We start from the raw sequence: 22,141 nt of genomic DNA, 5'->3' as shown, positions 1-22,141 counted from the left end.
CACTTCTAGCTCTGTATCTCCTGAGGACTAGTGTATTTCCTTCTGTGCCTCATTGGAAAATAAGAATGACTTTGTATTATAGGTATTTAAAGAGGTAATAGGGGCCCGTGGTTGGCCCCAACGGTTAATCATCTGCCTTCAGCTCAGGTCATGATCCCAGAGGCCTTGGATTGAGCCCCCCATAGGGGCTCCCTGCTCAGTGAGGAGTCTGTTTCTCACTTTCCCTCTGCCCTTCCCCCCCCAAATAAAATCTTTAAAAATAAAGTAGATAATATACATCAAGTAAATTGCTAATATCTTTACTAAGAAGACCATGGTATTAAGACTATACTGAGATTTAATGAGTCTTAAAATTGGACATGTTGATACTTAGTGGAAAGAGACAGTTGTTTCATTGGCGCATCATGTGGATTTAGTCACCTAATCTCTTAATACACAGGAAAGTATGTTATTTTATAAAGAAACCGAGGCTGAGACAGGTTAATTTATTCAGGGTTATATCTGGTAGATGATAAACACAAACCTAAACCTAGATTTATCTGTAAAGCTGTGTGGGGTTTTTTGTAGGGGTGTGTGTGTGTGTTTTATTTGTTTTTTAACTAAGTTAGGAGCTGGTTCTTAAATGAGAGAGCTGGTGTGTTTTAAATGGAACATATAAAGTGCTTAGAAGTATGCCTGATATAGTAAGTTTTCCAGTATTTGTTGGCATTTCATTTTTTTAATGATTTTTTTCTTGCCTCCCATACCTTTTATTTCATATCACCTACTTGAATATGGAAGATTCTTCTCTAAATATTCTTTATATGAATAAGTCTAGCTTTTCAGCTAACATTTATGTGATTGGGTTTGTTTTTAACTTTATCTCATGACTTCAGCTCAAACACTCCTCCCCCGTTAATTTGTTTCCCTTTATCTCTTATGATTTGACATCTTCGAGGGAGGTACTTGCTGGCCAAGGTTAGGCTACCTCTTTCTAGAAAGAGACAGGAAACAATTTGTCAGTGAGCCAGTCCTCCAACCCATGCCCTATGGTGGTAAGATGATTTTTATTTTAAAATTAATTTACTTATTAAATGTAGAGAGATTTAGATTTTTTTAAAGTTTTTATTTTATTTCCAGTGTAATTAACAGTTATATTAGCTTCAGTTGTGCAATAGTCTATTTTGTGATTTTCCCCCCTTTATTTTCTTAGATTCCATATGAATGGAATCATACAGTATTTCTCTAACTTACTTATTTCATTTAGCATAATACAGTCTAGCTCTATCCATGCTGTTGCAAATGGCAAGATTTCAGTCTTTTTATGGCTGAATAGTATCCCATCATGTGCATGTGTATGTGCATGTATACACACCTGTACCTCTTTGTCCATTTGCTTATCAATGAATACTTGGGTTGCTTCTATAATTTGGCTATTGTAAAGCTGCTATAAACAGGGGTGCATAAAGTCTTTCAAATTAGTGTTTTTGTATTCTTCAGGTAAATTCCCAGTAGTGTGAATACTTGATCATAGGGTAGTTCTATTTTAACTTTTTGAGGAAACTCTGTACTGTTTTCCATGGTGGCTGCACCAGTTTGCATTTGCTCCAACAGTGCAAGAGGGTTCTTTTTTCTCCGTGTCCTCACCAATATTTGGTGCTTCTTGTGGTTTTGATTTTAGCCATTCTGACAGGTGTGAAGTGGTATCTTCTTGTAGTTTTGATTTGCATTCCCCTGATGATGAGAGATGTTGAGCATCTTTTCATGGGTCTCTTGGCCATCTGTATTTCTCTTTGCAGACATTCTATTCATGTCCTCTGCCTATTTTTTTAATCTAGATTATTAGGATTTGGGATTGTATCAGATCGTATCATTGTATCAGATCTTTATAGATTTTGGATACTAAACCTTTACTGTATTGTTACTTGCAAATATCTTCTCCCATACAGGTTGCCTTTGAATTTTGTTGTTTTCCTTTGCTGTGAAGAAGCTTCTTAACTTGATGTAGTCTCAATAGTTTGTTTTTGCTTTTGTTTCTCTTAGGCATATTTAGAAAGAGGTTGCAACAGCTAACATCAAAGACATTACTGCCTGTGCTCTTGTTCTAGGTTTTTCATGGCTTCAGGTCTCACAATTAGGTCTTTCATCCATTTTGAGTTTATTGTTGTGTATGGTGACAGAAAGTGGTCCAGTTTTATTCCTTTCCATGTGGCTGTCCAGTTCTTCAAACATCATTTGTTGAAGACAGACCTTTTCCACTGGACATTTATCCCTCCTTTGTTGAAGATTAATTGACCATGTAATTGTGGGTTTATTTCTGAGTTTTCTATTCCATTGATCTAGGTGTCTTTTTGTATCAGTACGATACTGTTTTAATTACTACCACTTTGTAGTAGAACTTGAAATCTGGAATTGTGATACCTCCAGCTTTGTTTTTCCTTTTCAAGATTGCTTTGCCTACTTGAAGTCTTTTGTGGTTCCATACAAATTTTAGGATTGTTTGTTCTAGCTCTGTGAAAAATGATGTTGATATTTTGATAGAGATTACATTGAATGTGTAGATTGCTTTGGGTAGTATAGACATTCTAACAATATTTTTCCAATCCATTAGCATGTCTTCCCATTTCTTTGTGTCATCCTTAATACCTTTCATCAGAGTTTTCAGAGTATAGGTCTTTCACCTCTTCGGTTAAGTTTATTCCTAGGTAATCTTACTGTTTTTGGTGCAATTGTAAATGGGATTGCTTTCTTAATTTCCCTTTCTGCTGCTTCATTATTAGTGTATTAGAAATGCAACAGATTTCTGTACATTGATTTTTGTGTCTTGTGACTTTACTGTGAATTTACTTATTGCTTCTAACAGTTATTTGGTAGAGTCTTTCAGGTTTTCTTTATATAGAATGTCATCTGCAAAAAGGATTTTACTTCTTATCAATTTGGATGCCTTTTATTTCTTTTTGTTGTCTAATTGCTGTGGCTAGGATCTTTAATCTCTTGCATGCATTTCAGCCCATTCAAATCTGACCTAATTCACCATGTCTATGTAATGTGCAAAATCCTTACTTTTCAATTTAGAAACTTTTTTTTTCCACCTGGTTTTTATGCATTGACATGAGTGGTTAACTAAATGGAGAATTTATAGTTCTTGTTTATGGTTATAAATCTAAGATTCTACTTAAAGAATGCCCTGTGTTTATGAGATAGTAATTTCTTTTTTGTGGGATAAATAAATGGGAGATTTTTCAGATTGCCTTATGTTTCTATTAGCTATATCAGTATCAACTCTGTGCCCCATTCTCTGCTATAATAATTGTGTAGTGCTACATAAACCCTTAAATTTTGATTTGCTATGAGAGAGAAGTCTCAGTTTATTCTCCCAAGTATGATTGACCTTAACATTGATTATTTTTTGTTTTAGCTAATATTGCCTGTAAGAAAGTATGTCTTTAAATTTATTAGTGACTATTAAGAAAGGAAAGCACTTGTGTCCATTTAATGCATAGAGTAGTTTATGTGATGTATATTATGTTTCATCTCTGATTCTTTGTCTAGCCTGGTTGATCTTTACATCTTTTTCTCTCCTACTAAACTCTTCTCATGTCAAACGTTGTTATAGCTTCAGGCTTTTTATTTGCTGTCATGTTCATTTATTTATAGTGCTTTTGGTCAGATATTGTACCTCATCTGCAGTGATCATTAATAATTTTTTATTTTGTCTGTAGTCTACCTTCTGTGTTAGCTTGGTGGTTTGAAACCTTTTTTACCTTTTAAAACCTTATTTCATCACTTAACCTAACTTAACCTTTGGAGTCCTGCTTACCTATCTTGTCATCTTTTCATCAAGCTTCCTAATACAGTAGGAAAAACAAGCTTCAAGGTCAATGTCTGCAGATTCTAGCTTTACATTTCATTAGCTTTCATTTGGAGCAAGTTAACTTGTCAGAGCTTTTTGTTTTCTTATCCTGTAAAAGAGGAATTATTAAGCTTGTAAGAGTTAGACAAGCCTAAAGAACGCCTTGCATAATATATGGGTATTTAACTTTTAATATAAGCCCCCACCCCAGCCCCAAGCTATACCATCTGTCAGAATTCTATTGGATACCTTAAGTGGTCTCTAATACCCTCAGGAAGAACGAGCTTAAGTAGGTGATCATCCTGTGACAATAATGACACAAAAAAGACAATAATGTCTTTTTTTTTTTTTAAGGGGCTTAAAAAAAATGGGAAAAAAAATGGATGTCTCTTGGTTATTGCTCTTGAAAGAGCCCTGACCTAAAGGCTTGACCAATTTCCTCAGATTTTTTAGAAGAGATTGTGTGTGTGTGTGTGTGTGTGTGTGTGTGTGTGTGTGTTTTATTTAACCAGCTTCCATATTGTAACTCTTCTGATATACGTGTTTTCTAATGTACTGTTTTCCTTTTATCAGATTGCATTTTTTAGTTCTGGATCATCCACTAGACTTGCATTCATCTGTTCTGTGTCTTACAGCTCTGTCTTCTGTTTTCTTCTTTGAGGTACTAAGTAGTGCATTTCCTAGTGCGTTATTAACTGGTGATAGAACTTACTCCATTTTGAATAGATGGGTTCGCTAGATTCTTTTCTTTTATACTTGTATAATTCCCCCATCAAGTTTTTTCTAATACTTAACTGTTTTCTGTTAGACTGACTATAAGTTATCTCTAGGATTCGGAAGAAATTGATGAAGCAAATCAGCAACAGCCACAATACTATGAAGTCTTGACTTTTCACTAAGTGACATTCTTATTTAATAACTTACTAGAATAACACTTGGGTACATAAGAATGATATTTTTAAAAGTGTGGTGTAGACCCAGGCAAGGAATAAAGAAAATATCTATTTTATTGAAAATTGGAAGGAAAGTTAATTTTCGTAATAGTAAATAACAGATTTGACAGTATAATCCAAAAAGAATAGTTTTGATCTAATATTTCTAATTACCTTAAACGGGAATAGCTGCAAATGTTGTTAACCATGATAACGCTCAAAATAACTTGAGTTGTAGTATGGTTTTTGAAGCAATAAATGAAATTAAGCTTCATTAACTAATTTTAAACTTTTTTTAGGTAAATGAATTGGTGGATGCCAGAGATGTCGGCCTTGGTGCTTGGTTTGAAGCCCGTATACGTAGTGTTACTAGAGCTTCTGATGGACATTCACGTGGCAAAACTCCACTGAAGAATGGCAGTTCTTGTAAAAGGACTAATGGAAATGTAAATCATAATTCCAAAGAGAACACAAATAAATTGGACAGTGTACCCTCTACGTCTAATTCAGACTCTGTTGCTGCTGATGAAGACGTTATTTATCATATCGAGTATGATGAGTAAGTGCTCATGTTATTGAGGACTTCATTCATATTATTGTTTATAGAGGCAGAGACTTCCATGTCAAGATTGTTTTCAAATAAGTCTGAAGAAATCTTTTAGAGGTCATTTTCGGTCCGTTACCCTTTGTTTAGAGGTTGTAATAAGGGCTTCTTAACGTTCAGTCATCCCTGGCTCCTAAGTGGTTTGTTGTTGGTATCCTAATGCCTGGTTTAATTTAGTATGTAAAGAGTTTCTTGGTCTCTTTCTTTATGATGTAGTTTTCTGGGTTTTGTTTTGTTCTGGGGTTTTATTTTGTTTTGTTTTTTTGGTATAACATGTAGAGCTATTGGGATGAGATTGAAATGTTTTCAAATAGCTTATTGAGAAAACTCACAGTTTACTCTTTTAAAGGGTACGGTTCACTGTTCTTAGTGTATTCACAGGATTGTGCATTACCACAAACCGGTTGTAGAACATTTTTATCCCCTCCCCACAAAAAGCCCCATACCTGGCAGTCACTCGCTTTTCTTCCCTCATCCAATGAAATGTTTTTAAATGTTCTTGTAAAAGCGGTATTAAGAACTTGCCTTGAGGGCCAAGATTCTAAATTTGATTTTTTTTTTTAACCTATTTTCAATATCTTAGTATAAAAGTTACCATTGGGGCAGGTTTAGTATTTTTTCAACATACTAAATGAACTTGAGTAATCACTCAAGTGATAACCTTAATATGTATAGAAAATATTAGGCTACCAAATCTTTTATTGAGTATAAGGTTCAAGATCCTAAAATGCCTTGCTTACAATATGTGTTATCAACAAGTAAAGTTCTTGATTTGCCTTGAGTTTTATTTCTTAAAATATAGAAGAAGAGTTATTTGGCAAATATTATACAGAATGGCACAGTATGGAAATAGTGTAATAAGCTTTAAAAACTAAGTGAACTAAGGCTTACTAAATTTTTAAATTTGGGGGGACTCTTGGTTTGGACTAAGACTTCCCAAGGGATAGGCCTGAGTTTGGTATAACGTTAGGGCACAAATCCCTATACCTTAGCATTTATTTGGCTGGTTTTGGGGGGTTTGTTTGTTTTTTGGAAGGAGAACTTAGTCTTAATTAGAATAAATGTTAGTAAAAGTCTAAATTCAACATGCATGAGAAGACTAAAATTGCTTGTCCTAAATACTTTTATGTGATATATAATTACATGTAATTTTACATGTTTCACTGCTGGCAACTTAGGATAGCTGAACTATCTTTGAGAAATATGACAAAAACTTAAGTGGTAGATAATGTCATTCACATCTTTAAGAAGAGAAAAATATATATATAAAACAAAGTATAACATAGATGAGCTTTTGGTTAAGAGTCTCAAGTAACAGAAGGCTGTTGTATCTACCCAGAAAGAATCATGACCCAATATGGATATGATAACAAATTCTGTTAGTTTGTTCCTCATGGTTATTGGAAAACTATGTTAAAAACTCCAGTAAAGTACTTCTTGATCTCAATAAGTTAATAAACTTATCAAGTTCTTGAGAAAATCAAGTTCTTGATTTCTTGAAGGCTGATGCATTGAGGAGTGCTGTTGGGATGTGATAGTTTTTGTTTTGTTTTTGTTTTGGGGGAATTTTTTTTTTTTTTTTTTTTTTTTTTTTGAGTAGTAAGCTCCAAGTTAGTCAATAGAATGTGGCTATCAAATAATTACACTGTAAGGATATTTTATAAAGATAGCTAGAATAAGCAGGGTGATGTTACTGTTGTACTGAGCTGGTTATTCCCTACTTGGAATATTGTTTTCCATCTCTCATGCTTTAAGAATACCAACAGGACCTAGCGCATCTTCAGAATAGAACCCAAAATGTAAAATTATGAAAAATGACCTAAGGACCCAAGTATTTAGCTTGAAAAGACACGGATCATTATAGCTTTCACATTTTAAAAGTTCTGTATAGGAGAAAGTTCTATACAACATAAATGGTAAATTTAGGATAATCTAAACTTCAAACCAATCAAATCTTGAAAGATAGAGAATGGTCTGCCCTGAAAGGTACAAGCATTGGCGATTTTCAGCCATATAAACAGAGAATTAGTAGAGATGCTACATTGCAAAGAGAACTTATAAAGTTTGAGTGACCCCTAACTTAGTGTAACTTCTGCGACAGAAGTCCTCGGGTTTTTTGTACTTAAGCTTACTTAAATAGGCGCTAAGTACTTATTAGGCTACCATCCCATTCCATTTTTGATACTAATTGAGTGTTGTCATATCCCTCAGTGAACTAACCTCATTTCTCTCCTGTAGAGTAAATTGAAAGTAATCTGCTTAATTAATCATATCTACAAACCTCTGTGCATAGTAGTGTGATTGAGAAAGCTGTCATTTCGCCATGGCAAGGAGGTACTTTGAATCAGAGAACCCCAAAAAGCCAAATAAAATATAGTGGTGGACATGGTTCTACAACATAAATGAATTTTTTTTTCCTAATCTTCATTTTTCCTTTCAAAAATTAAAGATTAAAACATTATAAATCCATAAACATGTTAAGAGATTTATTTGAAATATGTTAAGATTTTTTAAAAAATATTTATTCATGAGAGAGAGAGGCAGAGACACAGGCAGAGGGAGAAGCAGGCTCCATGCAGGGAGCCCAACGTGGGACTCCATCTGGGGCCTCCAAGATCAGGCCCCCGGCTGAAGGTGGCGCTAAACCGCTGAGCCACCTGGGCTGTCCAATATTTTAAGATTTAAGAGTTTTACTATTTGTAATGTTCCCTTTTCCATAGATTCTTTAAAACACAGACTGAATTATTGAGGGCATTCTAGTGGAAGATTTTGTAGTTGAATCATAAGGCCTAGATTAGTCTTGTTAGCTTTATGATTCACTTCTTACTGCAAATAATACAAAGCAGACATGTGGGTTAACATCATAGTGCATGGTACGAAGTAGATATTTGTGGGGGGGGCGGGTAAAAGGGGAGTTCCTAATTGCTGTTCTATACCACTTATCTGTTGTCACCCTTGTCTTACCAAGGGCTTTGTATTTGTAGAACTCAACCATCCTCGTAAGTACTTGAGAGGAAAGGAGTTGGCATTAAATTTATACTTAAAAGATTTAGATTCCAAGGGATTCTGAAATCCTCAAAGTTTTTTAAAAGTACCCAGTTAACAGGAATGTACAGAATGGCTGTGAGGAAAGCTACCATTTTTCCTCCCAAAGCCATGATTACTGGGGAGACTATGTCTGAGGAAAATGTATTTTTTGTGGTATTTTGGACAAAAAAGGGGGAAGAAGATTCAGAAATAAGCATTTGTCAGAGTAATACAGGCAATTATAAATCATGAAACAGTTAAGCAGTCAAGAGAGGGAACATGAAATGTTCCCTTATTTCATAGTAAGCTTGTACTGTATACTTCTATAGCTTTCTAAAAGTTGTATTTCCATTAACTGTACTCTCTGTAGGTAAGGTATTCAAAGTCCTTTATTAACTATTAACTATTATTTAATATTATTAACAGTCCTGAACATCTAAATTCACAAGGGTGTGGGGATCCCTGAGTGGCTCAGCAGTTTGGCACCTTCCTTTGGCCCCGGCGCATGATCTTGGAGTCCCGGGATCAAGTCCCATGTTAGGCTCCCTGCATGGAGCCTGCTTCTCCCTCTGCCAGTGTCTGTCTGTCTGTCTGTCTGTCTCTCTCTCTCTCTCTGTCTCTCCTGAACAAATAAAATCTTTAAAAATAAATTCACAAGGGTGTGAATATAATCTTATAAGCACCCTGATGTTGACTGAAGGGGAAGAAGTAGACTTGGGAAGGACAATAATTTTTTTAGTATTTCTGGTAGGTTAATGTTTCTAGGTAGCGTGTGTATGGCATAGCTTACAGCCATTTCGATTATATCTTAGGTACCAGACTCTGAGCTAACTTCTTATGTGGATGCTCATGTGATCTTTAGCATTAACTACAGTGTTCATTTCATTAACTCCCAAATAAAGGTACCAAGGCTTAATTATGTAACTTGCCAAAGGTAACATCTATGAATGCTCTGACTCCAGAGCCAAGAGTTAACCAATATGCAGTATTGCCACTCAGCCTAAACATGGTACATGGGATTGAGAGTAACTTACATTTCTGTTGCCTTCAAAAGTCAACCATTTTGTACGACTTAAGGACTTACCTTACTTAGACTTTGCCTAGGATCTAAAGCAGACAGTATACATGAAACTTCTGTTGAGTTTAACCCTCAGTATGTAAGCAACTGAGGCCACCATAATGAATTTAATCTTGACTCCTTATTTGGCTGCCTTATCAGCAGATGAGGGCTAAAAAAAATCTTACCTTGTTTTTGTATTAAGCAATATCTATTCTCAATGGATTTGGTTTAAATTTATTTTAATTAACTAGACAAGTGGTTCTCAGCCCTGGGTATACATTAGTTGTCTAGAACTTAGCTCTAGAACTTCTGGTGTGATTGTTCTGAGGGACTCCCAGGCATTGGAATTTACAGAAGTTCCCCTGTGATTCTAACATGCAGCCATGGTTGAGAACCACTGCCCTTCGACTAGTGGTTCTCTGTAAAGTGTATTCCTTAGCCAGCAGCATCAGCATCATTTGTTTAGAAATGTAGGTTTTGGGGCACACTCCATATACAATGAATCAATCTTGGAGTAGCCCAGCAATCTGTTTTTAATAAGTCCTCTGGGTGAATCTGATGTACATTCATGTTTGCAAACCACTCATTGATAATAGCTGTTAAGGCTGGGCCAAAGACAATTGACAGATACCTGCTACTAAAGAGCAATATGGAGAAAGGGGATTGATATGACAGTTTGAGTAAATATAGTTTATTAAAGGTCAAAGGTGATATGTAATAGCTAAGAAATCTGAGTGTTCATCCTATTTTGCACATGTCTGGGTGGTTTGTAGCTTGTTTTTCATTTTGTCTTCATATAGACAAAATTATTAGGATTAAGTTTCTTAATGAGATATTTCAGTCAAGCTTAAATCATCTATATGTAACTTTGAAAGGAGAACTCTGTTCCACTATGCAGTAAATTATCTGTACTAACTTTGCATAGAAAGCAATGTCCATAATGGGAATGTCCATTTTGGGAAACTGATCTATTATGATGTGTTGGTAAATTCTTGAGTGGAGGGAAAATATAATGCTTTGTTCTGAGACTAATCCTGGTTTTCCTGTTAAGTTGGGCTCTTAATTATACAGTAGAACCTTCTAAGAACTTTCTGAATTTGACCTAGGGTTAAACTAGATCTCAAAAATCTACCCTGATATGTTCTTGCTTTTAAGGTTCACAGTGCACCTTTAGGTTAGTCTTATTGCCTGTTAAACAAGTGAATTTGGGAATATTCTTGTTGATGATTTGATCTTTTTTTTTTTTCTTTAAGATTTTATTTTTTAGAGAAGAGAGTGTGAGAGCATCTGAGAATATGAGTGGGGAAGGACAGAAGGGCTGGGAAAGGGAAAAAGAATCTGAGGCAGACTCCATACTAAGTGTAGAGCCTGACTTGGGGCTTGATTCCACGACCCATGAGATCATGACCTGAGCCAAAACCAAGAGTCCAACTATTAGCTCACTGAGCCACCCAGGTGCCCCAAGTGATTTGCTTTCTTAATTGCTTTATTAAACTTAGTAGTTTAATGTAGAGATCTTGATTTCCAAATTGTAGCTGATTTCTATAAAGAGAAAAGTAAGCCAGAAAATACCTACTAGTTTGAATAAGGAAATATGTATATGTTAAGAAGGAAAATGTTTATGGAGGTTATTTTTAAGGAAGCTCTACACCCAACATGGGGCTCAAACCTTGAGATCCAAGTCATGTGTTCCACCAACTGAGCCAGCCAGGCACCCCTTATTTCTATATCGTGTGTTAAGAATGAGTAATTATTGTCTGTAGGTAGACAAAGTTGAAATCTTTAAACATGAGTAAATGGTTGCTCAGAGTTTTCATGCTCTATGGTGTTCCCATTTAAAATAGAAATGTCAGTTTACCTCAGAAACAAATGTTCTTTTTTGTTTTGACTTTTAATAATTCCAAAGTATTTTTAAAGTATAGTAGCTTAATAATCCTCTTGTACAGTGCCTGAGAGTGTTTTTTTAGCAGGTACTTTACCTAGATTGTTTTATGTAATCCTCATAAAAACTCAGTGAAGTGTAGGTACTTTTTTTTATGTGTTAAGTGGAAAGAACTGAGATTTAGAGGTTCTAACTTGCCTGATGGTGGTCAGCTAGTAAGTGGTAGACCCCAGTTCATGAAAGCACATACTTGCAACCATTCTACCATACTATAATTTTGAGAGAAGCATGCTTATAAAATATAGTAAAATATCTTTAGCATATAAGGTTGTTTACATAATTTTTTTTCTCTCTGCAGTTAATGATGGCTTTAGCAGAACAGATACCTTGAACCAAAGGTTCTTTACTTGTCCATACATGCCTGTGTGCCCCTTTTCTGTGGGGAGAATCCATAGTTCGTTAGTGTTATGACTTTTTTTTTTAAGATTTTATTTATTTATTCATGAGAGACACAGAGAGAGGCAGAGACACAGGCAGAGGGAGAAGCAGGCTCCTGATGTGGGACTCTATCCCAGGACCTGGGGATCATCCCCTGAGCCAAAGGGAGGCACTCAACCACTGAGTCACCCAGGCATCCCAGTGTTAAGACTTTTTAAATCAAATAGGTTAAGCTGCTTTTAACAGTGTCAGGGCTCTACCAAGGCATGGAGATCAAATGGAAATGTCATAGCATCATTTAGGACTTGGAAGGTAACTTATGCTAGGCTATAATTAAAAGCTCATCTGGCAAGTATCTTAGTATAATGTTGTCATTGCTTTCAGCATCCTTTAAGATTTTTCAAGCTATTCCCAGCCTGTGTTGCATGTCTTTGAGTAGCCTTAATTATTGCATATAGAAGTCAGCCAGTTCTGAATCAAGTGGTATTTTTAGATTAAAGTAGTTTTTTCTGTAAACTAACAAAACTGATTTACTTGACTGTATTGATGTGTAGTGATCTATTTCTGATGGACTCCCAGAAATACTTTAAAAGCAATGTCAAAATAGAATTTCTGGGTTTTGATGGGAGGGAAAGTAGGAGATTTTTCTTTAATCAAGTCAGTGTACTGTTGATTATTTTTAAGTATAGAGAGCAAGAATGAGAGGTTTAGTTTCAGAACTCGTGCAGCAACTGGTCTGCCCCATTGGTACTTGACTATTACTAATATATTTATCAAAGACTTCAAATATTTCCTCCGATGTTCTCTGACATGCCACATTCTGAATAGATTATAATCAAAAGGAAGGCGCAAGAAGTTAGGTCTCTGACTTTATCATTGCTCTTGTATTTTATTCTAAGATAACTTAGTGCTTAGAAGAATGACTTTACAGATTAATTTCACCTTTTCAAATTTGTATATCATCCCTTTACGTTAGTGTTTCTCAGAAGGTTGGTCAGCAGATGCTCTGGGGAAAGGTATTTAAAATGTAGATTCCAGAGGGACACCAAACTTCTACTTCAGCTTAGAGTGGGCCTGCGGTAGGGCCCAGGAATCTGCTTTTCAAATAGGTACCCTCCAGAGATCTGTTAAGTATTTAGAATGGTAATTCTTTTACAGTACAGGCATTAGAATCAGAATTTGGTTTGATTCTAGGTTTATTGGTAAGTTTTTTGTTTTGTTTGAACTCTTAAGCTTTGACTCCCTCATCTGTAAATATCTACTTGACCTATTTTTTTTCCTAATAACCTTAAAGTACCCAGTAATAGAATCAAATTTTCTGCATTTCATTTATTAATAAAACCAAGTTGGTAAGTATTCTTAAATAGAGTTTTATCTTTGGCATAGGTATTTCTTCGCATAATTATGTTGTTTACATTACTAAAATGGTTGTCTACCATTGTTAATGGGTTATACAAATGAGATTTCCATGTAATATGTAAAACCCTACTTCAAGCAGTTATAAATTGTGAGTATGCTTTACATTTAAGATGTGAAACTTAGCAGTGTTATCTATTAGAATAAGAAATGCTTTTTGAACGTAGTATAACATTAAAAATTTGCTAAATTAGAACATGCCTCCAGGTGAATGGTGTTTTTATTTAAGCATATTAGTTCCAGGAAGCCATGTTTTGCAGGAAGGTTTCAGTGATATTACTATGCTTAATACAGTTTGAGTCTAAAATTAGTGTTAGCCTGCAAGACATCCAAGGAAATGTAGCTTACTATTTATGTTAAACCTATTTTTGAGGAACAATGCTTAATTTCCCTGAAATTTAACTACCCAGGCTGTACTTGATGATTGATAGTTTTGTCGATTGAAAACCGTTGGCTTTTGCTAAGATGTCACATAGATGAGAATAATCAAAAGCATGTACTCCAAATGATAGCTCTGAAAGATATCCAAATATTTTTAGTGATGAAAATGTTACTGAGAAAACTTAAGCCTAGGGGTTTTTAAAATTTTTAATTCCAATATAGTTAACATACAATGTTATTAGTTGCAAGTGTACTATAGAGTGAATCGACAATAAGCTTGGAGATTAAGGCTTATCTGAGTGGTCCAAACTCTAAAGGATGCAAAGTAAAGTAGCTCACTAGAATAATTTATATTAAATAACCTTGACTTTCACTTCTGTTTCTAAGAAGATCAAGAACAATCTAAAAAGCCCTTATTTAGCTCTTCATTGAATTCTGTGATCCTATTTATCTAGCTCAAGGATGAAGAGGAGATACAACAAAATCAAGAGAATCTTTTTGAAATCTAGTAGTCATAGTTTTTGTTTTTGTTTTTTTAAGATTTTATTTATTCATGAGAGATGAGAGAGAGACAGAGGCATAGGCAGAGGGAGAAGCAGGCTCTATGCAGGGAGCCTAATGTGGCACTCAATCCCAGGACCCCAGGATCATGACCCGAGCCAAAGGCAGATGCTCAACCCTGAGCCACCCAGACATCCCAAGTGGTCATAGTTTATTATAGTTGATTAAAAGCCTTAGCTATTTAAAAGCAGACTTTTCTATTTAATGAATTATGTGCTTCCAAAACATTTGTAGGCCTTGGTATATCCTAGCCACATCAAAGTGTGAACATAGTACCTGTTCCTCAATGAAAACTTGCTATTTTATAGTTTAACTACTGTGATAGAAACATGCACCCCTTGCTTTGAGAGTACCCAGGGCTCTAAGCAGAGGAGATAACTTCTATATTCTTGAAGGAGAATAGCAAAGTAGTACTCTAAAAATTTTAATTCCAATTTAATTCCAATTTAATTTTAAGATTTTAATTCCAATTCTAAAAAATTTAATTCCAATTATTCCAAGGATAAAAAGTAGGAAATAACAGGGTTACCTGAGGGTAGATAGATTACTATGGCTGGAACGTAGGAGGTACATAGTAAGTAAGAAGTGAAACTAAAAGTGAATATAAAGACTTTCACTTAAACATGGCAGATTAAGATGCCTGTCTCCACTCATTCTTAAACCCTTCTAGAAGACAGTAAAAGAATCAATGCATAAACCCCCAAGGATAAAAAATGGGGTAGGAGTAAAAGACACAAAAAAGAAAGCAATAAACTTGGAAGGTAAGAAGCTAATGGGTAAATGATACCTAACTTAGCAGGCCAGAGAAAACTGGAACCTAAGGATGAGAAGCCAACAACAAGCAACTGAACTGGCATTGAAGAACCTTTGGAAGGCTCAGGCCTTTATGGAATAAAACTGAGAACAAAAGGATTGGTTAATTTATATGTAAGATCATTTTAACCACTCCTACCCTACTCAGGTTTTAAACCAAGAAAGAGGGAGACAGTGGCATTCAGGAAAACAGGAAATAATGGAAGGAGATCCCAGCATGAAGCTGTGGAACAGGTCTAGGTCTACAGAGCAAGCTGTCCAGATTAGAATGTGGTCTCTAAAAGATGTTTTGAAGCCCAAAAGATTGGTTGAATGCCTGAAATGTCTGGATGCCTTGGAGTTTAACAACCATGGCAGAATGGAGATAAAATAATGATGCAGAACAGTTAAGCATTCAATGGAAACCAAAGCTGTGGAAGAAAGGTATTAATTAAAGCATACTTTTTTATTTACCTGTGATTTCTACTTAATCACCATTTTTTTTAAACCGTAAACCCCCCCCCCCAAAAAAAAGTTTATGAAATTTGTATAATGTGCGTAAGAGCAGGAAAATGTTTGTCTTTGCAGGAATATGGGTTTAGAGCCAGATAATCAGTTTGAATCATGTCTCTGGTCCTCCTTTCCAATAAAAACCTGTGCTTCATCTGCAAAATGGGAGGTAGAATAGCACTTCTATCCTAAGAGTTGTTAATATGTGAACACTTAAAGCAGGGCCATGTGTTACCAATTAAAAGGAAGAGGAGAATGGAGACAAATGAACTGTACATGAGGGATGGGTAGAATAATAAAGTAAAATACAAAGTATAAGCGTGTTACTTTAAAATACAGATGTAAATAAAAGCAATAGCTAACAATTGAAAATGGTTGCATTCGGGGAATACGAGCCAAGAATATGGTGGGCTGGGGCAGGAGACTGTCCTCATTGTAAGGCTTGAGTGTTAACTTTCTGAATTTTGTACATATATGGGGAAACTGAAAAAGGATGAGCCTTTTATTTGGATTTTAACTTGAACTACAAAACACTATTATTTATTATAGAAAGCTTTAAATTTATTCAGAGGTTGAGAGAACAGTATAATGAATCCATCCCCTAGCTTCAACCATTATGAATTCCTGGCCAGTCTTGTTTAAACCAGCATCCCCAAGCACCGCTGGATTATTTTGAAGCAAGTCCCAAACCTTAGCTCATTTCAACCAGTAAATGGCCTAAGTAGCTATGGTGGGTGCACTCTTCCTCCCTTCAAGGAAAGGGGGAAAAAAAAAAAAAAAAAACTTGACCAGCTGCAAGGAATGAATGCAATTAGCTGAAAACTTTTAGCAACAGCACTTTGGAGACTTGCCACAGTGTTTGAGCCAAGACCACACTTTCCTGGCATCCTCCAACCAGTGAGCAAGTGTGGCCTGGCCATTTCTGCCCACTGTGGGATCCCTATGGTCAGTTTCTGTACTGGAGCTCACCATTGGACTGGTCAAGACTTCGTCAGAGTTGTACCACAGTCTGATGCTTTTCTTGCCCAGCTCTCCTTTCTTCTTTCAAAGTGGCAGACGAACATAGTCTAAGGGCTTTTGCTGCCTAGTCCTACTCTTTCTCCCTATCTTTTATAGGTTCACCTTCATCATAACCTTTCAGAGCATTCAACTGACAAAATAGCCAAAAGGATTCTTTTTCTAAAGTATGTAAGAAAAGAACATTTCAGATCTCAGGCTGATTTTCTTTGAAAAGTCTGCACAGTGGACCTTTGGCTCATGTTTGCGAACTTACCTTTCAGGAAGATTCTCATCATTTCTTGACTTAAAAAAAAAAAAAAAAGAAAAAAGAAAAACTCACTGTACCTGACCTGCAAACAGTATGGTTTATGCTGAACACCTGCTTCGAGGAGTGCATATGTGGTCACCCCCTAATAAAAACCATGTATTCTTTACTGAACATCCCTGGTAGATAATATTTCACATATTATGTCTATGTCAAAATTTGTTGCTGGAGGATTTAAACATATTTTGTGTGATTCCTGGGAGAGGATTCTGAGTTGTACTTGGTTTCCTCTGATTTTACCCTATGCACCTTTTTCCTTTGCTGTTTTTTGTTTTGTATCCTTTCACTGTAGTAAGTCATAGCTGTGAAAATAACCACATGCTGTCCTATGAAAAAGAGCCCTTTGAGTTTCCCAAGTAAATCACTGAGCCTGGAGATGGTTTTAGAGATCCTAACAAACAAATCCCGCATAAAATTCTTAATGATTCATAAATATCAAATAACCTGTCCATAGGCTTGTCTTTTCAAAAAATATATTCAAGTTGTCCAAATAAGGATTAAAACCAAGATCTACCCATTGCTTTTAATAGATGAGTAAAACCTGTAAGTTAAGACTTAAATCAGCAAAGAGGGAAAAAGGTTATCTATACAAGGCAAGTGACAGTTTATTCAGTTTTCCCAGAGTCTGGGCTTTACTGATTACATCCCCATAGTAGTAGTTAACTTTTCCTCTGTTAATGTTAGTTTCCTGAAAGCTTATACTTCTATCTAGAAGTTTGATTGCATTCAAATTCTTTATTTGATAAGACTAGTTGAGAGACAGTGTTTACTTACATATTGTGTAATATGGGAAGGCACATAATACCTGCTTCTTGTGAAATATGCTATTAGCTTTTAATGGTGGTTTGACAGCCATTAATCTTTACCTAGATCCATTATTTTGAACTAATAGATTTTTAACACATGTTTTAAAGTTCTTGGTGCCCAAATTGTCCCATCTCTGGCCTGTGGAGGCTCCTTCAAGTTGAACTTGACATTACCGTTCTTGAGGGCTTCTTTGCATTCAGGTATAGCAAGATGTCCCGAGCCCTTCTATTTCCTGCACAGACATGGATTCAGCCATTTCTTCACGGAACTCTAGTTCTTCTTAGAGATGGTATTTAGAGCACATAGTTTGGGCTGCTCATAGATACTTGTTTAATCATGTTTCTAGGTCTTCTCATTGGACCCTGCCAGTAAATACTTAAATATACCATAGGTTTATATTGATATTTCCAATGAAATTGAGAGTGATAAATTAATCTCTTTAATCTTCCATTTATTATTTTTTTCTCAAAAATCATAGTTCCTAATAACATTGATTTGCCTTATCTTACTCATTGTAGTTTCAGACTAGGCAGTTACATTGCAAACAATATGATTACTGAAAAAGTAGTTTTTTTACTTTGTGTCCTTAGAAAATAACCCTATTTGGGATGTATTGTTAACCTAGTGTTTTTAAGTCACTTGTAATGGTTTGTCCCTATGTAGTTAAGTCACTATGCTTTTGATTTTTAGGGGTTTCTTAGATTTTTTAAGTTTTGCTTTGTAATTACAAAAAACATTGCATGGTTCTGTAGGTAAATCTCCATACAAGATACATGAAGAGAAATAGAATGTCATCATGGTTTTTTCTATCTCTTACCTCTTTTTATGGTAACTATATTAGTTTTGGTTTATCCTTCTGTTTTTAAAAACATATAATTGTGTATATTCACATCTGTATGTGTATGTATACAAATATATATTTGTATTTACACACACACTAGGAAGTAGCACGCTATGAACACAACATCTTGCTTTTTATTACCATAGCTCTCCATATAACTCCATTGTAGGTACTTTTTTTGCCTTTTTAATGAACATAATATTCCATTAGATAATTCTACCATATGCTATTTCAAGTGGTTTTCTACTATAGACATTTGATTGTTTGTAGTCCTGTTACAGATAATATAGCTATAAATAGATTTGTGTATGTGTCCCTCGAAGGGGATTTTTGTTTAATGTTTGGGATGGATTCCTAGAAATGGAATTCCCGGATCAAAAGGTAAACATAGGAAATTTTGCTGGCTATTGCTAAATTCCTCTCTACAGGGGGTTGGTACTACTTTGTATTCCCATCAACAGTATGAGAATACTTGTTTTCCCACAGTTTATGAACAATTATCAAACTTCACAAAATACTTTTAAGTAGGTCTGTGTCTTAGACTTCAGCAAAAGTGTGATGATTTAAGATGTGATCCTAAAGATGGAGCTATATTATGCTTTTATGTCAGGTAGGCTTAGAGAAATGCAGGCCTTCATTAAGGGGTTATAGTTTAGTGTTAAAGAAGTGTTAAAAGGCACAGCATAAGGAGGAATATCTGTTAGGAATGTAGTTGGATATATGAATCTGAAGGAAAGGGGTTATAGTGGAGCTTATGTATTCATTCTATGTGTGTTAAGATGTCTGTAGATAAAGATGCCCAGGAAAAGAGTAATGATATTTGAGCACTTGGCATGTTCTTGACTTTGGTAAGAGTTTTATGTACTCCTTCCATGTTTGTTTTTATACAATGCATTGACTTAACATATTTTTGGCTGGAATTAGGAAACATATGCTTCATTTTCATGAGTTACCTCTTATAGACTAGTTTATACATACAGAGTATATGTAAATATAATTACATTATGAAATTTTACAAATTTATTTCCAGGGCATATATAGCTTAAATTCTCTTGCTCTGATGTAAAGGTTGATTTATTTTGCCTTATCTCTGATGAACATGATTTTTATATACAATTTTGAGACATGGGTCAAGATTTCTACTTTGTTTAAAATATTTCCTTGGTATCTAGTTTTGACAAACTTAGGCAAATAGAATTTTGTGGGGGTTTTTTGCCATTGAAATATGCTTTCTTACTCTATTAAAAATACAGAAATATATAATGTCATAATGTCAATATAATTTTCACATTATGGCTGAGAAAAGAATCTCCCTTTAAAAAGTTTTCTATCCGGGATCCGTGGGTGGCGCAGCGGTTTGGCGCCTGCCTTTGGCCCAGGGCGCGATCCTGGAGACCCGGGATCGAATCCCACGTCGGGCTCCCGGTGCATGGAGCCTGCTTCTCCCTCTGCCTGTGTCTCTGGCTCTGTCTCTCCTTCTATCTCTCAAGAATAAAAAAAAAAAAAAAAAAGTTTTCTATCCTATGTGGTTTTAAGAATATAGAAGCAGGAAACAAATTCACAAACTTCAAAATTAGAGAAGTCCTTAAAAAAAAAAAAAAAAGAAGTAATCTAACTTCATTTTACAGATTAGGAGAAATGTTGGTTATTTCCAAACCAGAATGAAACAACATAAGTGTATAAACCCCAAGTGTTAGGCTAGAGACTTCCCAATTTAGGTTTAACCATAGAATATGAGATTGAAATGGGAGAAGAACAGAACCATAGACGTGATTTTTGTACTTGTCAGTTTCTTTAGGATTATTTCTGTGGGATAATGACAAAATATTAACTGATGTTTAACCCATTATGTACTGTTTTAAGCACTTAACAAGTCTTCTCATTTTAGTTCTTGAAACAACCACGTGTGATACAGTTGTCATTAAGGTACATTTTACACATGACGGAGGTTTATAAAGATAGTTTTCCCAAGGATACTCATTAGTAAGAAGCCAAAATGGGAATTTAAACCCAGCCAGTGAAGATACCAGGATGATAAAGGACTCAAAACCTTTTTATATAAGTTGAAGGAAATCTGTTTTAAGTATTTTTACTTAAAAGAGAATATTGAGGGCAGCCCTGATGGCTCAGAGGTTTAGCACCACCTTCGGCCCGGGGATGTGATCCTGGAGACCTGGATCGAGTCCCACATCAGGCCTCCTGCATGGAGCCTGCTTCTCCCTCTGCCTGTGTCTCTGCCTCTCTCTCTCTGTCATGAATAAATAAATCTTAAAAAAAAAAAATATTGACGGTGGCAGGGGCCTTTAGACTGTCCAGTATTAGGTCTTTTGTGGACAGAGTGTAGATTTCTTCATGGAACTTAGGCATAAAATGAGTTCCAAAGCTTATGTTTGATCCAGTGTCAAGTATCTTCTCTTTGCTATGTCAGAGTATTTATGAAGATAGAATGGCGTTTCTTAGGATTAAAACTGCCCTCTTATCACTGTCCAAGCAGAGGTTACATGCTTATTTGGAAAGCTTGTAAAAGGGAATTATGGCACTAAGAAGGCAAATGGACAAGATCCACTCTGACATCCTTTGCTAATCCTGAGATTTTTTTTCAATTAGCTAAAATATGAAGAGACTTTGTTAAATTGGATGATTAAAGATCCCACCCAGAATTTATACCCATTTACTCTAAATGAGTTGGGTATACTGTGAGAGTCCTAGACTTGCTGCATAGTACTTGGTTTCTTCAGAAGGCCAAGGCTTTCCCTGTTAGAGTTGCTTCCGACTTCGGGCCCACTTAAATTTTGAGCAGGCCTCTCAGTTAAGGGTTAATGGTCTTTTCTCTTAGTTTCTACCTTAATACTGTCACACTAGGATATGATACTTATTCACAGTAGGTTTATCAAACTTGAATGTGCTTTTCAATTACTGACAGGATTTATGAAAATCAATTGTTGGGTCTTATTCCCAGATTATCTGACTCATTAGATCCAAAGTGGAGCCCAAGAGTTTGCATTTGTAACATCTTCCTAGGTGATGTTAATTGCTGGTCTGGGGCCCATACCTTAAGAAACACCATTATAGTAGTATGGCCTACCCCAACAGATTGAGCTTTCCAAGAGTAGGAACCAGATACTACTCCTACTCCTCTCTTTGTTCCCCTACTACCAAGCAATACATAAAGGTGACTGGTCTTAATTTTTTAGGATCCAATGTGGACTGTTATATTGCTGTCTTTGGCTTGTTGATACCAGAAGTTAGGCCTAAAATTCAGGAAACTTCTAAAGGTTTGGGTTCAGATGAGGTTTCAGTTTAAGTTAAGCTTAAAGAAGCACAGAGTCAAGATCCTGCTAGAATTATTTCACATGGTTCCATTTGGGGGGGGGGGCGGCATTACTAGGCTACATGTAAGAACTAGAATTTTGCCGCCTCCTGGAAAAATGGAGGCTGTTGAAACATACTGAAATGTACTAAGTTCATGTTTTTATTATATGTAAAACAAACAGCTGATCACTGTGAACTGACTCCCAAGTTCAAGAACAATTCAGTGTCTAGTCCTGTTAAAGTAATTTTTAAGCTTAGGTTAAGAAAATGGAGCAGAAGAGCTTATGTTTTTTTTACCTACCCCAGCCTGTACCCCTCAAGCTGGCAAAGAAGGTCTTACTAAAATGTTAGCAAGAACTGTTTATTTTGGCAGTTAAAATCATGAAAAAATATATGTTGTGTATACTTCTAGTCTTTGGTAG

The 22,141-nt window shown here is 35.5% G+C and overlaps 1 protein-coding gene across 3 annotated transcripts in view; it reads left to right on the top strand.

Annotated features, from left to right (window-relative positions):
• Window positions 1–22,141, top strand: part of UHRF2 (ubiquitin like with PHD and ring finger domains 2) — a 77,869-nt gene that overhangs the window by 12,395 nt on the left and 43,333 nt on the right. For all 3 annotated transcript variants that reach the window (XM_026001363.2, XM_026001364.2, XM_072728401.1), the window contains one exon: window positions 5,064–5,323. In XM_026001363.2, coding sequence (XP_025857148.1) covers window positions 5,064–5,323 — 260 coding nt within the window. The remainder of the gene's footprint in view (window positions 1–5,063; window positions 5,324–22,141) is intronic.

This window comes from Vulpes vulpes, chromosome 12 (assembly GCF_048418805.1).
Source record: "Vulpes vulpes isolate BD-2025 chromosome 12, VulVul3, whole genome shotgun sequence".
Taxonomy (NCBI): domain Eukaryota; kingdom Metazoa; phylum Chordata; class Mammalia; order Carnivora; family Canidae; genus Vulpes; species Vulpes vulpes.
This window is presented reverse-complemented; position numbering and strand designations above follow the sequence as displayed.